This window comes from Pseudophryne corroboree, chromosome 10, assembly GCF_028390025.1.
Source record: "Pseudophryne corroboree isolate aPseCor3 chromosome 10, aPseCor3.hap2, whole genome shotgun sequence".
NCBI lineage: Eukaryota > Metazoa > Chordata > Amphibia > Anura > Myobatrachidae > Pseudophryne > Pseudophryne corroboree.
Genome location: NC_086453.1, coordinates 105425819 through 105443370, shown reverse-complemented (window position 1 = coordinate 105443370; position 17552 = coordinate 105425819). Strand labels below are relative to the sequence as shown.

The 17552-nt window shown below is 46.3% G+C and overlaps 1 protein-coding gene across 2 annotated transcripts in view; it reads right to left on the bottom strand.

Annotated features, from left to right (window-relative positions):
* Nucleotides 1-17552, bottom strand: part of LOC134966159 (mpv17-like protein) — a 258059-nt gene that overhangs the window by 43019 nt on the left and 197488 nt on the right. For both annotated transcript variants that reach the window (XM_063942695.1, XM_063942694.1), the window contains exon 5: nucleotides 5708-5728. In XM_063942695.1, coding sequence (XP_063798765.1) covers nucleotides 5708-5728 — 21 coding nt within the window. The remainder of the gene's footprint in view (nucleotides 1-5707; nucleotides 5729-17552) is intronic.

Genomic DNA, 17552 nt, shown 5'->3' with positions numbered 1-17552 from the left:
TACAGGTAGTTTTTCCTCACTGAACATAATACCCCTATTGGTGGTACTCGTATTATCAGAAATGTGTAAAACATTTTCCATTGCCTCAATCATGTAACGTGTGGCCCTACTGGAAGTCATATTTGTCTCTTCACCGTCGACACTGGAGTCAGTATCCGTGTCGGCGTCTGTATTTGCCATCTGAGGTAACGGGCGCTTTAGAGCCCCTGACGGCCTATGAGACGTCTGGACAGGCACAAGCTGAGTAGCCGGCTGTCTCATGTCAATCACTGTCTTTTGTAAAGAGCTGACACTGTCATGTAATTCCTTCCAGCAGTTCATCCACTCAGGTGTCGACCCCCTAGGGGGTGACATCCCTATTACAGGCAATTTGCTCCGCCTCCATATCATTTTCTTCCTCATACATGTCGACACAAACGTACCGACACACAGCACACACACAGGGAATGCTCTGATAGAGGACAGGACCCCACTAGCCCTTTGGGGAGACAGAGGGAGAGTTTGCCAGCACACACCAGAGCGCTATATATATATACAGGGATAACCTTATATAAGTGTTTTTCCCCTTATAGCTGCTGTATTGTTTATACTGCGCCTAATTAGTGCCCCCCTCTCTTTTTTAACCCTTTCTGTAGTGTAGTGACTGCAGGGGAGAGCCAGGGAGCTTCCCTCCAACGGAGCTGTGAGGGAAAATGGCGCCAGTGTGCTGAGGAGATAGGCTCCACCCCTTTCTCGGCGGCCTTTTCTCCCGTTTTTCAGTGTAATCTGGCAGGGGTTAAAATTCATCCATATAGCCCTGGGGGCTATATGTGATGTATTTTCGCCAGCCAAGGTGTTTTTATTGCTGCTCAGGGCGCCCCCCCCTAGCGCCCTGCACCCTCAGTGACTGAAGTGTGAAGTGTGCTGAGGAGCAATGGCGCACAGCTGCAGTGCTGTGCGCTACCTTGGTGAAGACAGGATGTCTTCTGCCGCCGATTTTCCGGACCTCTTCTTGCTTCTGGCTCTGTAAGGGGGCCGGCGGCGCGGCTCTGGGACCGGACTCCATGGCTGGGCCTGTGTTCGATCCCTCTGGAGCTAATGGTGTCCAGTAGCCTAAGAAGCCCAATCCACTCTGCACGCAGGTGAGTTCGCTTCTTCTCCCCTTAGTCCCTCGATGCAGTGAGCCTGTTGCCAGCAGGTCTCACTGAAAATAAAAAACCTAAAACTAAACTTTTCACTAAGCAGCTCAGGAGAGGCCCTAGTGTGCACCCTTCTCGTTCGGGCACAAAAATCTAACTGAGGCTTGGAGGGGGGTCATAGGGGGAGGAGCCAGTGCACACCAGGTAGTCCTAAAGCTTTACTTTTGTGCCCAGTCTCCTGCGGAGCCGCTATTCCCCATGGTCCTTACGGAGTTCCCAGCATCCACTAGGACGTCAGAGAAATGCATCTTATTTGCATTGCTATATGGTTAGGATACACAAGCAGCTTCTGCTGATTAAAATGATATGCAGCATGCCTATATACTGTGTGAGACTGTGGCTGTATCTGCATATGAAATGCTACACACAGAATATAGGCATGTTGCATATCATTTTAATCAGCAGAAGCTGCTGATGCCCCTAGGCATATCAAATGCCCTAGGCAATTGCCTAGTTTGCCTATGCCTATGGCCGGCTCTGCGTCGCCCCAGTCTGAGGTCAAGAGCGCACTGGAGCAGGTTTTTATCCAGGATGTCTCTGTACATTGCTGCATTCATCTTTCCCTTTATCCTGACTAGTCTCCCAGTTCCTGCTGCTGAAAAACATCTCCACAGCATGATGCTGCCACCATGCTTCACTGTATGGATAGTATTGGCCTGGTGATAAACATGTGAGCAGTGCCTGGTTTCCTCCAAACATGACGCCTGGCATTCACGCCAAAGAGTTACATTTTTGTCTCATCAGACCAGAGAATTTTGTTTCTCATGGTCTTAGAGTCCTTCAGGTGCATTTTGGCAAACTCCATGCCACGTTGCTACGTCTTCGGACAAAGCACTCAGATCTTAGACGCTGGCTGAAGGCAGCTTTTTCCTACAGATACCTCTTGCTGCATTAGCATATTGACTGTATGGTATAGCACAGCCACTTCCCTGCACTGCCCTGTGCCTGTGCTATACTGTACAACTAAGAATCAGACCCTATGGGCCTGATTCAGAGTTGGCTACTATGCTCATCATTGCTGCATCTTTGGATGCAGCAGCGATGGGAACATATTCTAATGCTGCAGGAGGCGTCTGAGGACAAACATTTGGCAGCATTTGTGATCTGAGTGCTGCACCTGAAGACATTGGATCACCATCGCAACCATCAATCATGATGGTTGCAGCCCTCGGGCCATCTGAGTAAGCCACAGCTTACTCAGAGTGCCTGGCGGAACTGCTCAGTTGGGTAGAGGATGTCTTTGTCCAAAGAAGCAGACCCTGGGACCGCACGAGGGTGACATGCCCCCGTTTTGTGGAACAGTCTTTTTTGTTGAACAGTCCTGTGGCTAGGGGGGACTGCGAGCTATCTCCCAGAAGGAGACCTGCACATACACACAGATCATGCACTTCCTAACAATCAGAGATGTTTGCAAACCATCTCTGAATGAGTGTCAGCATGCCACAGCAGATGAAGCATTTACTCTATATATAACTTAACTTAATGACATTCATCTTTTATAAAGCTAAAGCTGAACTAAGACTGAATGTCACAACTCCGGCCTGCCTATCCTCCAGATATGCCAATCTGAGAATCGGCCATAGATGTAGATCCAACCTTGAGGCAACTTCGGTGGGCTGCGCAACATTGACACCAGAGTTTACATCAGAGTCCTGCTTTACACCATTACTTCCCACAGTAAGTAACAGTCCAGTATATGGTACACCGCTGGCCACCGCAGCAGCCTTGGCTGATGCATTTTCCATAAGTACCAGTTCGTTGACATCCAGACGCTTTGTATCGTAGTCCACTAGATCCTGGATCAATCTATTCATAGAATGGTCCAACCGGGATGCAGTCAGTTTACCTCCAATCAAAATCCCGACGTTCAAAATCCCGACACCAATTGACCGATGGTCAAAATCCCGACAAGGTCAAAATACCGACATGGACAAAATACCGACAAGGTCAAAATACCGACATGTAAAATGCCGACAGGTCAAAATACCGACATGAGTTTTTCATGATTTTTTTCATTGAAACCGACTTGTTCATACTTTACCATCCCAGTGGACCTGGAGGGGGAATATAATAGTGTGCCGAGCGCAGCGAGGCACCGTGCCCGAAGCATGGCGAGCGCAGAGAGCCATGCGAGGGGACGCGGTACACCTTATATGGTGTCCATGTTGACTTATGTCGACATACACACACAAAAACATAAAAATGCATGTCGGTATTTTGACCTGTCGGCATTTTACATGTCGGTATTTTGACCTTGTCGGTATTTTAAATGTCGGTATTTTGTCCATGTCGGGATTTTGACCTTGTCAGGATTTTGACCATCGGTCAATTGGTGTCGGGATTTTGAACGTCTGTATTTTGATTGGAGGTATTTCATACCGATCCCGTCCAACCAGTGCTCTGCATACACTGCGCCAAAGCTCTTCCTTCCTGAGCTGTTGGTAGTTTGTGGTCATCTTCGCCAAAATAAAAGAACAGGGATGGGGAACAGAAATTGTTTTCACTGCATGACTTTTACTAATATAAGCTTTGAGTCTTGATATCTGTTGAATTTGGGCTCCTCTCTCGGAGTTACTTTTTGAGACAATACCCAGGGCAAGCTTCAGCTCTCACCCGCACACACACTTATTTATACTTCAAAAATAGGTTACATGGGCTACTTGGGGCCTTGGGTCAGAAAATACAGAGCCAGAACTAGATTTTATTGAATTTAATTCAAGAATAACTTCAAAGCTTATAGTTACAAAAAAAAAGATTACAAGATAATAATTTAAATAGTCACACAAATAATCACAATTTCAGGTCACCTGCAGTCAGTGTAGAGTGCTGGGGAAGTGAGGCCTCTGCAGATATCCGGGTGTCATTATAGGATCAAGTCTCTCACTTGATCCACCTCAGGGCAATGCACACAATCTGTGGAGTGTTTCTCATATTTAAACCCACTGCAGCCCACATGCAGCCCCCACCCCTTTGGAGGTATATTATCCCTCCCAAAGCCAGAATGGAGTGAGTGTAAGTTACGCTATGAGGTCCATGGGTCACTCAAGCAGGGTCGGATGCTCTTACCTCTGTTGCTGTTTTAAGCTTGGAGATCTGGTCTTGTAATCAGCCTGGACTAGTTTTTACAACATGCTTCAGGAAGAACATTTCACACTCTTACGGTCATAGGGGGTAATTCCAAGTTGATCGCAGCAGGAATTTTGTTAGCAATTGGGCAAAACCATGTGCACTGCAGGGGAGGCAGATATAACATTTGCAGAGAGAATTAGATTTGGGTGTGGTGAGTTCAATCTGCAATCTAAATTGCAGTGTAAAAATAAAGCAGCCATTATTTACCCTGCACAGAAACAAAATAACCCACCCAAATCTAACTTTCTCTGCACATGTTATATCTGCCCTTCTGCAGTGCACATGGTTTTGCTCAACTGCTAAAAATGTTCCTGCTGCGATCAACTTGGAATTACCCCCTTAGTGTCTTTGAGGGGTTCCCCCAAGGGCACTTAATGCACTCTCCAAGCTTATTGTAAACAAGCTGTGTCCCAACAAAGTAAGTTTCAACCAGTTGTCAGCCTAATACATTTTCCAAAATACAATATACATTGATACATCACCCAATACGAATAAAACAATTTTTTAATCATGCCCATTCTGATATAAAATTGGGCGTTCCATACACTGAATATATGGTCTGATCTGCATGGTTAGTAATAGTGGGATATCTATGCATGTAAAAGCAGTAAGACAAATGCACAGTGGCTGTCAGTAGAGTTTAACTATTGAGTGAGTGAGTGGAATTTTACACAAATATAGCTGCATTTAGAGGGCACAATCCAATTAGCACCGAGCGAGTGCGGCTACATGCCAAGCACTGTGTTACATTGAAATTCTGTGTGTCACTGGCCGGATCCTAGTCTGCGGCATCCCGCAGAACAGGATCCGTGTGAACACAGAACCCCCTTCCCGGCCAAGAACGGAACCCGCTTGGACGCTATGTGTGGCTGTAGCCTAATTGTACCCCAGAATGTAAAGGCCCATACACATTAGACGATGTCGCTCTGTGAGCGACATCGTCTAATGTTTCCCCCTCCCGGGCTGGCCGGCGGCCGACTATACACACTGAGCGATATGACCGCTCATATCGCTCAGTGACGTCACGCCTCCGCCAGCCCTACATGAAGGTCGTGGACGACAGTCCACATCCTTCATGCATGCCCTACCGACAGCGACGATCGTTGCCGACCCGCGGGGCCGCGCATCGGCCGTCGCTGGCGGCATACACACTTGACGATAAAATGAGCGACGTCGCTCAAGGAGGGGGAAAATGAGCGACGTCGCTCATTTTATCGTTAAGTGTGTACGGACCTTAACTACTACACCAAAGACAATAAATAAATAAATAAATAAACGATAAAGAAATAAATAAATAAACAAATAGACAATAAATAAATAAACAATAAATAAATAAACAATAAAGGTCACCTTCCTTTCATTATTTTACGTAAAAGTCACCCGAAATTAAGGTTACTTACCGCATTCAGATTCTGAGCAAGCTGTGAAGGAAAACAAAAATATATAAAATTACAACAGTCTAAACCTGACAGATATCAAACAATGGTGAAAAGAGCACAAAAATTAACACTTTACTGGTGATGTCCGCAATTGAATCCATCCCTGTTCCGTATATTTATGGTAGCTGCGAGATTGCATATTTTAATATGCACAATTATGGGGTTGCAAATTAAAAAATTCCATTTTTGTGGGACAAAATTGGGGCGAATGTGGGAGGGATTTGGTATGCTGTTGCATTTGTCCTAACGCCGTTGCAATGGCATATCGTGGGTTTCATCTGCAGTTCACCTGCAATTTAACTGACACTTTAGAATGCCAAGCATGTACCTGCAAATGCTGGACCAGATATTTGTTTCTTAGTCCAACATTTAAGATCAATATCACAGTCATTGATACTAGCCCAGATCTGTGACTTGTGCCTGTGTGTATAACGCTGGGCGTGGCTAGGAGCTCTCATTGGGTTAGTGGCAGGTCTATCACACCCAGTCCACAGCTGATTGGGGGAGAAATGCCCTCCCACACAGGTTACATCCAATGGGAGACTCTGCCCTTTGGCTGCTGTGTTTTCCCAGAGCAGGATTAACAATGGGACTGATGGAGCTGCAGCTTTAGCCCCACAACCCAAAATAGGCCCACTGCATCTGCAGCAACATACACTCCAACAATTTACACACATATATTGATACAAATTCGAAAAGGGGCGTGGCCACGGGTACAGCGACGTGGCCACGCCACTTTTCCCATACTATTAATGGAAGTTTGAAGATGAAAAATCGGTACAGACCATAAAAAAAAGGTACTGTACCTGCCAAAAAGGTACGGCTGTAGGGTATGCCACTGCATCTGCAGCAAGTCTGCTGTAGATAGGGGGAAAAAATAGGATTTTGGTTACCTACCGGTAAATCCTTTTCTCGTAGTCCGTAGAGGTTGCTGGGGTCCACATTAGTACCATGGAGTATAGACGGGTCCACCAGGAGCCATTGGCACTTTAAGAGTTTGAGAGTGTGGGCTGGCTCCTCCCTCTATGACCCTCCTACCTGACTCAGTCTAGAAACTGTGCCCGAGGAGACGGACATCTTCGAGAGAAGGATTTAACACAGATAGTGGTGAGATTCATACCAGCTCACACATACAAGTCACATCAAGCTAACTTAGCTTGAAAACTCAGCAACCACTGAAACAAGTAATAATGCAGTACTCAACTAAAACGAAGTAGTACTGAACCAAATAACGCAAGCAGGAAAACAAAGCACTGGGTGGGCACCCAGCATCCTCTTTGGACTACGAGAAAAGGATTTACCGGTAGGTAACCAAAATCCTATTTTCTCTTACGTCCTAGAGGATGCTGGGGTCCACATTAGTACCATGGGGATGTACCAAAGCTCCCAGAACGGGAGGAGTGCGGAGGCTCCTGCAGAACTGATTGACTGAACTTAAGATCATCAGAGGCCAAAGTATCAAAGTTGTAGAACTTTGCAATCGTGTCTGACCCAGTTGCAGCTCGGCAAAGTTGTAAAGCCGAGAAACCTCAGGCAGCCGCCCTGGAAGAACCCACCTTACGTGTAGAGCCTTAACAGATGTAGGACACGGCAATCCTGCTGTAGAATACGCATGCTGGATAGCGGACCTGATCCAGCAAGAGATAGTCTGCTTAGAAGCAGGACACCCAGATTCTTGGGATCATACAGGACAAACAAAGAGTCCGATATTCTGTGACGAGCAGTCCTCTTCACATAGATTTTAAGAGCCCTTACAACATCCAAGGACTTTGACGAAACTGAGGAGTCAGTAGCCACTGGCACCACAATAGGTTGGCTGATATGAAATGCTGACACAACCTTCGGAAGGAACTACTGACGAGTCCGGAGCTCAGCTCTATCTTCATGGAAGATTAAGTATGGGCTTTTACATGACAAAGCCCCCAACTCCTACACACGTCTAGCAGACACTAAGGCCAACAAAGTGACAGCCTTCCATGTGAGAAACTTGACCTCGACCTCCGTTAGAGGCTCGAACCAATCCGATTGGAGGAAGTGTAACACCATGTTAAGATCCCAGGGTGCCGTAGGTTGGATGTGCAGAACTCCCTTCAAAAAAGTATGAACCTCAGGGAGGGCAGCCAACTGTTTCTAGAAGAAATGGATAGGGCCGACATCTGGACCTTTACGGATCCCAACTTGAGGCCTATATTCACACCTGCTTGCAGGAAGAGGAGAAAACATCCCAGTTGAAACTCCACCATAGGAAATTTCTTAGATTCACACTAAGATACATATTTTTTCCAAATACGATGGTAATGTTTAGACGTTGCTCCATTCTTAGCCTATCTCAGGGTAGGAATAACCTTGTTCGGAATGCCCTTCAGGCGTTCAACCTCCATGCCGTCAAACATAGCCGCATTAAGTCTTGATAGGCGAACGGCCCCTGCTGCAGCAGGTCCTCCCGAAGAGGAAGAGGCCTCGGCTCTTGCAGTAGATTCAGAAGGTCCACGTACCAAGCCTCTCTTGACCAGTCTGGGGCAATGAGGATCGCTTGAACCCTTGTTCTCCTTATGAGCTTTAGGATTCTTGGGATGAGTGGTGGAAACACGTACACTGACTGGAACACCAACGGAGACACCAGGATGTCCACTGTCACTGCCTATGGGTCCCTCGACCAGGAACAATAACGTCGAAGCTTCTTGTTGAGAGGAGAGGCCATCATCTCTATTTGGGGTAAACCCCAAAGATCTGTTATTTCCTTGAACACCTCCGGATGGAGTCCCCACTCTCCTGGATGGAGATCGTGTCTGCTGAGGTAGTCTGCTTCCCAGTTGTCTACTCCCAGAATGAAGATGGCTGACAGCGCTAACGCGTGCTTTTCTGTCCAGAAGTGTATTCTTGTCACCTCTGACATTGCCGCTCTGCTCTTCGTTTCGCCTTGTTGGTTTATGTAAGCCACTGTTGTTAAGTTGTCCGACTGCACTTGAATGGCTCTATTTCTCAGAAGAGAGGCCGCCTGAAGAAGACCGTTGTAGATGGCTCTTAGTTCCAGGATGTTGATGGGCAGGCCGGCTTCCAGGCTTGACCACCATTCTTGTAAGGTTACTCCTTGAGTGACTGCTCCCCAGCCCTGAAGGCTTGCATCCGTGGTTAGAAGGACCCAGCCCTGAATCCCGAACCTGCATTCCTCCAGAAGGTGAAGCAATTGGAGCCACCAGAGGAGTGAAATCCTGGCCTTTGGCGACAGACAAATTTTCTGGTGCATGTGGAGGTGAGATCCCGACCACTTGTCCAGGAGATCCAGTTGGAAGGTCCGAGCGTGGACCTCCCGTACTGGAGAACCTCGTAAGAGGCCACCATTTTTCCTAATAGGCAAATGCATTGACGAACCGACACCCGAGGTGGCTTCAGGACATCCCGGACCATGGCTTATATCACCAACGCCTTTTCCTGCGCAAAAAACACCCTTTGCACTTCCGTATCCAGGATCATTCCCAGAAATGACAACCTCTGGGTTGGTTCCAAATGTGACTTTGGAAGGTCCAGAATCCAACCGTGACTCTGGAGCAGTCACGTTGTGAGGACAATGGACTGCCGCAGCCTCTCCTGGGACGATGCCTTTATCAGCAGGTCGTCCAAATATGGAATGATGTTCACACTCTGCTTGCGGAGGAGAATCATAATTTCCGCTATCTCCTTGGTAAACACCCTCTGTGTTGTGGAGAGGCTGAATGGCAGTGCCTGGAACTGGAAATGACAGTCCAGCAATGCGAAGCGGAGATCAGCCAGATGCGGCAGCCAGATCGGAATGTGGAGGTACGCATCCTTGATATCCAGGGATACCAGGAATTCCCCTTCTTCCAGACCTGATATCACCACCCTGAGAAACTCCATCTTGAACTTGAATTCCTTTAGAAAGGGGTTCAATGATTTTAGGTTCAGAATGGGCCTGACCGAACCATCCGGTTTTGGTACCACGAAGAGGCTTGAATAGTAACCATTGTTCAGCATGTAAGGTGGTACTGGCACAATGACCTGTGCCTCTACCAGCTTTTGGACAGCGTCTTGTAGTACAGTGCTGTCCTCCAACAGAGTTGGCAAGCCTGACTTGAAAAAAAGATGAGGAGGGAGACTTTGAATTCCAGACCTTATCTCTGAGATACAACATCTACCACCCAGCGATCCAGGCCGGACGATACCCTGACATGACTGAAGTGTCTGAGTCTCGCTCCCACTGGCCCCACCACTGGGGCGTGCAGTCCACCGTCATGCGGAGGACTTTGGCGTACCCGAAGCAGGCTTTTGTTCCTGGGATACTGCAGCGGCAGGTTTCTTGGACTTAACCTGACCTCCCCTAAAGAAGGTATTGGAAGTTCTGGCCTTTTAAGGCCTAAAGGACTGTGTTGCAGATGGAGAGAGAGATTTCTTTGGAGCAGGGGCTGCTGAGGAATGAAACGGAGACTTACCCGCTGTAGCGGTGGATATCCACGCATCTAGAGCTTCCCCAAAGAGAGCCTGACCTGTATAGGGTAGGGACTCCACACTTCTTCTGGATTCCGCGTTGGCCGACCACTGGCGCAGCCACAGTCCCCGACGAGCTGAAACAGACATGGAAGACATTCCCACAGCCATGGAACCCAGGCCTTTCATGGATTCTACCATAAAACCTGTATCCAAATCCTCAAGTAAGGTACCCGACCACTTCACTATTGCCTTTGCAATCCATGCAGTAGCAATAGTGGGATGTAACATGGCTCTTGAAGCAGTATAGATTGATTTAAGCGTGTTATCAATTTTCCTATCAGCCGGCTGATCCTGGAACAGGTAAAACCACCTTCTTTGAGAGTCTTGACACAGAGGCATCAACAATTGGCGGGTTTTCCCATTTTTACCTATCCTCCTCAGGGAAAGGAAATGCCACCTGGACCCTTTTAGGGATCTGGAATTTTTTCTCAGGGTTAACCCATGCTTTTTCAAATATAGCATTCAATTCCTTTGACGCATGGAAAGTTAGCAAGGCTTTTTTCTTTTCAGTGAAAAAAGCCCCCTCAACCTGCTCAGGTGTGGTATCATTAACATTTAACACATCCCTGATAGCCTCTATCAACAATTGCACCCCCTTTGCAAGAGATGTGGACCCCTACAACACATCCTCAACACTATCTGTAGTGTCAGAATCGGTATCGATGTCGTCTTGTGCGACATGCACAAGCGCACAATTGTGGGGGTATATAACGGGGCGTCCTGAGGTACCAGAACCAGGCCATACTGCCATAGAGCTCTATAATACCTGGGTTGCAGATTCATTACTTGCAACCCTATCAGAAATCTGAGAAATCCAAGATTTGATAGAGGAAAACCACTCTGGTTCCCTTGCTGGCATCTGTGCTAAACCAGTGCTATCCTGATTACATGGAATGGGATCATCCTGGGAGGATAAATCCTCCGCAGCATATGACACAGTGTCCCTGGACATAGCTAAAGGAGACCATCAAACACTCCACACACACATGTGGGGGCAGACAAAGTTTACCCCCCAAGAATGGCAAGAGAGACACAGAGATTGGAGCCAACCCGCACACAGCGCTTTCAGCAAAGGGAGGCCCCTTGCCAGCGCAGACTGTGTCCCTTAATTGGAGACACAGGGGCAGATGTATTAACATGGAAACGGCATAAGCAAGTGATAAACCAGTGAGAAATGCCATGTGATAAACACACCAGCCAATCAGCTCCAATATGTAAATTAACAGTTAGGAGCTGATTGGCTAGTGCTTGTATCACCTTGCATTTATCACTGGTTTATCACTTCCTTATGCCTTCTCCAGGTTAATACATCTGCCCCACAGTCGGTTTACAGCTTCCCCTCCCCCTTCTACAGCCCCCTGGTACCGTGTACTGACAGTTGGAGCTGACAGTTAGAGCTGCTGTGGAGGGACCTGTTCTTCCATCCAGCACTGTGCAGGCAGGAAAATGGCGCTGCTGAGTCTTCATAGATTATACTGGCCTGAGGTAAAACTTGCTGGCTGAGATCTGTGGACACCGACAGACTTGTGGACCAGTGTGGGGGTAAGCGCTGGCTCAGGGCGCCCCTCACAGGGCCGCACCATGTGCCTCTGAACCTTCACAGGAGCGCAATTAATACTGCTCTCCCTCCCCGTTGCCGCCGTATTCTCACTGTGCCCTCGCTTGCTAGGGGGTCGGTGACTCACTCACCACTTCTTCAGCTCTGTAAGGGGTTGGCGGCATGCTGCTGGGCGAGCGGTCCCTGTGGCGGAGACCGATCAGACCCCTCTGGAGCTCAGTGTCCAGTCAGCAGAGACAATGGCTCAGACCCCACAGGGCGGACACTGCTCCCCCCCTTAGTCCCTCGCTGCAGGCAGGCTGTTGCCAATAGCCTCCTGTAAAATAAAAACTTTAAAAATAACTTTTACTAGAAAAGCTCTGTAGAGCTCCCCTAGCTGTGACCGGCTCCTCCGGGCACATTTTCTAAACTGAGTCTGGTGGGAGGGGCATAGACGGAGGAGCCAGCTCACACTCTCAAACTCTTAAAGTGCCAATGGCTCCTGGTGGACCCGTCTATATCCCATGGTACTAATGTGGACCCCAGCATCCTCTAAGACGTAAGAGAAACATTTATTCTGTACACACAACAGAAAGGAATTTGAAAATAACACAGTGTCACAATGGTCTAGCCTTTTATAATCACATACATTTGTATACTACTTTATTTTTTACATGCACTTATATTTAGCTGGCTTTTATTTAATAAATAAAAGTTATATTTGAGTGGTCACCTATCAGACAGGTATGTGACTTGAAGTGGTAACAGTGCTAGTGATGAGCGGGTTCGGTTTCTCGGAAACCGAACCCCCCCGAACTTCACCCATTTTACACGGGTCCGAGGCAGGTTCGAACCTTCCCGCCTTGCTCGGCTAACCCAAGCGCGCCCGAACGTCATCATCCCGCTGTCGGATTCTCGCGAGATTCGGATTCTATATAAGCAGCCGCGCGTCACCGCCATTTTCACTCGTGCATTGGAGATAATAGGGAGAGGACGTGGCCGGCGTCCTCTCCGTTTATTGTTGAACTTGATTGCTTTATTGCTTAATTGTGGGGAGGACTGGGGAGCAGCTGTTAGGAGGAGTACAGTGCAGAGTTTTGCTGATCAGTGACCACCAGTTTTATCCGTTCTCTGCCTGAAAAAAACGCTCCATATCTGTGCTCAGTGTGCTGCATATATCTGTGCTCACACTGCTTAATTGTGGGGACTGGGGAGCAGCTGTATTATATAGCAGGAGTACAGTGCAGAGTTTTGCTGACAGTGACCACCAGTATACGTTCTCTGCCTGAAAAAAACACTCCTTATCTGTGCTCAGTGTGCTGCATATATCTGTGCTCACACTGCTTAATTGTGGGGACTGGGGAGCAGCTGTATTATATAGCAGGAGTACAGTGCAGAGTTTTGCTGACAGTGACCACCAGTATACGTTGTCTGCCTGAAAAACACTCCATATCTGTGCTCAGTGTGCTGCTTTATTGTGGGGACTGGGGACCACCAGTATAATTAATATTATATAGGAGGAGTACAGTGCAGAGTTTTGCTGACCAGTGACCACCAGTATACTATATATAGCAGTACGATACGGAAGGCCACTGCTGTGCCTACCTCTGTGTCGTCATTAAGTATACTATCCATCTACATTCTATACCTGTGGTGCATTTGAGTTTTGCAGTTTGCTGACACAGTGACCACCAGTATACTATATATTGCAGTACAATACGGAAGGCCACTGCTGTGCCTACCTCTGTGTCGTCATTAAGTATACTATCCCTCTACATTCTATACATGTGGTGCATTTTAGTTTTGCAGTTTGCTGACACAGTGACCACCAGTATACTATATATAGCAGTACGATACGGAAGGCCACTGCTGTGCCTACCTCTGTGTCGTCATTAAGTATACTCTCCATCTACATTCTATACCTGTGGTGCATTTTAGTTTTGCAGTTTGCTGACACAGTGACCACCAGTATACTATATATAGCAGTACGATACGGAAGGCCACTGCTGTGCTTACCTCTGTGTCGTCATTAAGTATACTATCCATCTACATTCTATACCTGTGGTGCATTTTAGTTTTGCCGTTTGCTGACACAGTGACCACCAGAATACTATATATAGCAGTACGATACGGAAGGCCACTGCTGTACCTACCTCTGTGTCATCATTAAGTATACTATCCATCTACATTCTATACCTGTGGTGCATTTTAGTTTTGCAGTTTGCTGACACAGTGACCACCAGTATACTATATATAGCAGTACGATACGGAAGGCCACTGTTGTGCCTACCTCTGTGTCGTCATTAAGTATACTATCCATCTACATTCTATACCTGTGGTGCATTTTAGTTTTGCAGTTTGCTGACACAGTGACCACCAGTATACTATATATAGCAGTACGATACGAAAGGCCACTGCTGTGCCTACCTCTGTGTTGTCATTAAGTATACTATCCATCTACATTCTATACCTGTGGTGCATTTTAGTTTTGCAGTTTGCTGACACAGTGACCACCAGTATACTATATATAGCAGTACGATACGGAAGGCCACTGCTGTACCTACCTCTGTGTCATCATTAAGTATACTATCCATCTACATTCTATACCTGTGGTGCATTTTAGTTTTGCAGTTTGCTGACACAGTGACCACCAGTATACTATATATAGCAGTACGATACGGAAGGCCACTGTTGTGCCTACCTCTGTGTTGTCATTAAGTATACTATCCATCTACATTCTATACCTGTGGTGCATTTTAGTTTTGCAGTTTGCTGACACAGTGACCACCAGTATACTATATATAGCAGTACGATACGAAAGGCCACTGCTGTGCCTACCTCTGTGTTGTCATTAAGTATACTATCCATCTACATTCTATACCTGTGGTGCATTTTAGTTTTGCAGTTTGCTGACACAGTGACCACCAGTATACTATATATAGCAGTACGATATGGAAGGCCACTGCTATGCCTACCTCTGTGTCGTCATTAAGTATACTATCCATCTACATTCTATACCTGTGGTGCATTTTAGTTTTGCAGTTTGCTGACACAGTGACCACCAGTATACTATATATAGCAGTACGATACGAAAGGCCACTGCTGTGCCTACCTCTGTGTTGTCATTAAGTATACTATCCATCTACATTCTATACCTGTGGTGCATTTTAGTTTTGCAGTTTGCTGACACAGTGACCACCAGTATACTATATATAGCAGTACGATACGGAAGGCCACTGCTGTGCCTACCTCTGTGTCGTCATTAAGTATACTATCCATCTACATTCTATACCTGTGGTGCATTTGAGTTTTGCAGTTTGCTGACACAGTGACCACCAGTATACTATATATAGCAGTACGATATGGAAGGCCACTGCTGTGCCTACCTCTGTGTCGTCATTAAGTATACTATCCATCTACATTCTATACCTGTGGTGCATTTTAGTTTTGCAGTTTGCTGACACAGTGACCACCAGTATACTATATATAGCAGTACGATACGGAAGGCCACTGCTGTGCTTACCTCTGTGTCGTCATTAAGTATACTATCCATCTACATTCTATACCTGTGGTGCATTTTAGTTTTGCCGTTTGCTGACACAGTGACCACCAGAATACTATATATAGCAGTACGATACGGAAGGCCACTGCTGTACCTACCTCTGTGTCGTCATTAAGTATACTATCCATCTACATTCTATACCTGTGGTGCATTTTAGTTTTGCAGTTTGCTGACACAGTGACCACCAGTATACTATATATAGCAGTACGATACGGAAGGCCACTGTTGTGCCTACCTCTGTGTCGTCATTAAGTATACTATCCATCTACATTCTATACCTGTGGTGCATTTTAGTTTTGCAGTTTGCTGACACAGTGACCACCAGTATACTATATATAGCAGTACGATACGAAAGGCCACTGCTGTGCCTACCTCTGTGTTGTCATTAAGTATACTATCCATCTACATTCTATACCTGTGGTGCATTTTAGTTTTGCAGTTTGCTGACACAGTGACCACCAGTATACTATATATAGCAGTACGATATGGAAGGCCACTGCTGTGCCTACCTCTGTGTCGTCATTAAGTATACTATCCATCTACATTCTATACCTGTGGTGCATTTTAGTTTTGCAGTTTGCTGACACAGTGACCACCAGTATACTATATATAGCAGTACGATACGGAAGGCCACTGCTGTGCCTACCTCTGTGTCGTCATTAAGTATACTATCCATCTACATTCTATACCTGTGGTGCATTTTAGTTTTGCAGTTTGCTGACAGTGACCACCAGTATATATACAGCAACCTTGGTGGGCCTTTTTTTCTTTGCATCATGTGCTGTTTGGGGACAATTTTTTTGAAGTGCCATCCTGCCTGACACTGCAGTGCCACTCCTAGATGGGCCAGGTGTTTGTGTCGGCCACTTGTGTCGCTTAGCTTAGCCATCCAGCGACCTCAGCGCAAATTGTAGGACTAAAAATAATATTGTGAGGTGTGAGGTGTTCAGAATAGACTGGAAATGAGTGGAAATTAAGGTAATTGAGGTTAATAATACTGTGGGATCAAAATGACCCCCAATATGATTTAAGCTGTTTTTTAGGGTTTTTTGAAAAAAAACACCCGAATCCAAAACACACCCGAATACGACAAAAAATTTTTGGTGAGGTTTTGCCAAAACGCGTCCGAATCCAAAACACGGCCGCGGAACCGAACCCAAAACCAAAACCCGAAAAATGTCCGGTGCACATCACTAAACAGTACCAACAATAAAGAGTCCGTCCGTTCCTGCATACACTCAGATCTGTAGCAATGCAGTGTGAGAATATGCAAGGTCCACAAAATGGACTTTACGCTGAACTCTGCATAAGGGATGCACTTATGTAACCAGCGGTCAGGAGACATCCCGCACCCTCACAATCCAGACGGTCGGCATGCTGACCAACAGGAATTATTCCCAATCGTGGGACACCCATAGAGTGGGAATAGAACCCGTGCAGGTCGCCACTGAGCCCGTAGTCGGTTATACATAAGGTGGAATTATAACTGTAGATTTTCTTGGAGAATTTGCGAGATTTAGACTAAAAAGATGTGATGGGCTCCACCAACAGGGGATGACTGACAGATGCAGAATGGCCAGTTTTCCCAGACATCACAGCATGCCCTGGCTTCCCTGGTTTCAATCATAAGGCATTTGTTAGGTTCAGCGTTTGATTTGGGCTCTGGACTAGGACCACTGGGTCATGCTGGTCACAACTGGAGGAAATGAAGTTCAGAGGTTTCATTTATTTCCTCATTTAGTGCTACCTTCTGGATAGATACTGAACTAAATCTATCTATCTCACTCACTGACTGGTCACTAACTCTTACTTCCTGATATGTCAGGAAGCTGAAAAGTAACATAGGTATTCTTCAGGTGGGAAATAGGAACCTACGTAATTAGAATTTTAATAAACCTCTCCTAAGGGGATGAAAAGGGGTTTTTCATAATGACGTCATTACCAATGCACGACTTGCATTGCATGAACAATAACGCCCTAATGGACAATTAGATCAAAGTTTGGATTACACCTCCAGTGTGTAGAATTTAGTAAACTACACAAATGGTTCTGTCCTGTTTTCACTGTATCTGCTACGGATGCTCCTCGGGTAACGCCAAGAAACATGGATTAATATTTACTTACATTAAGACGTCTTAAATTTACATCTCTATAGATTTCCCAAATTTGTAACAATAATTTATAAGTACAATCGTGAAAAT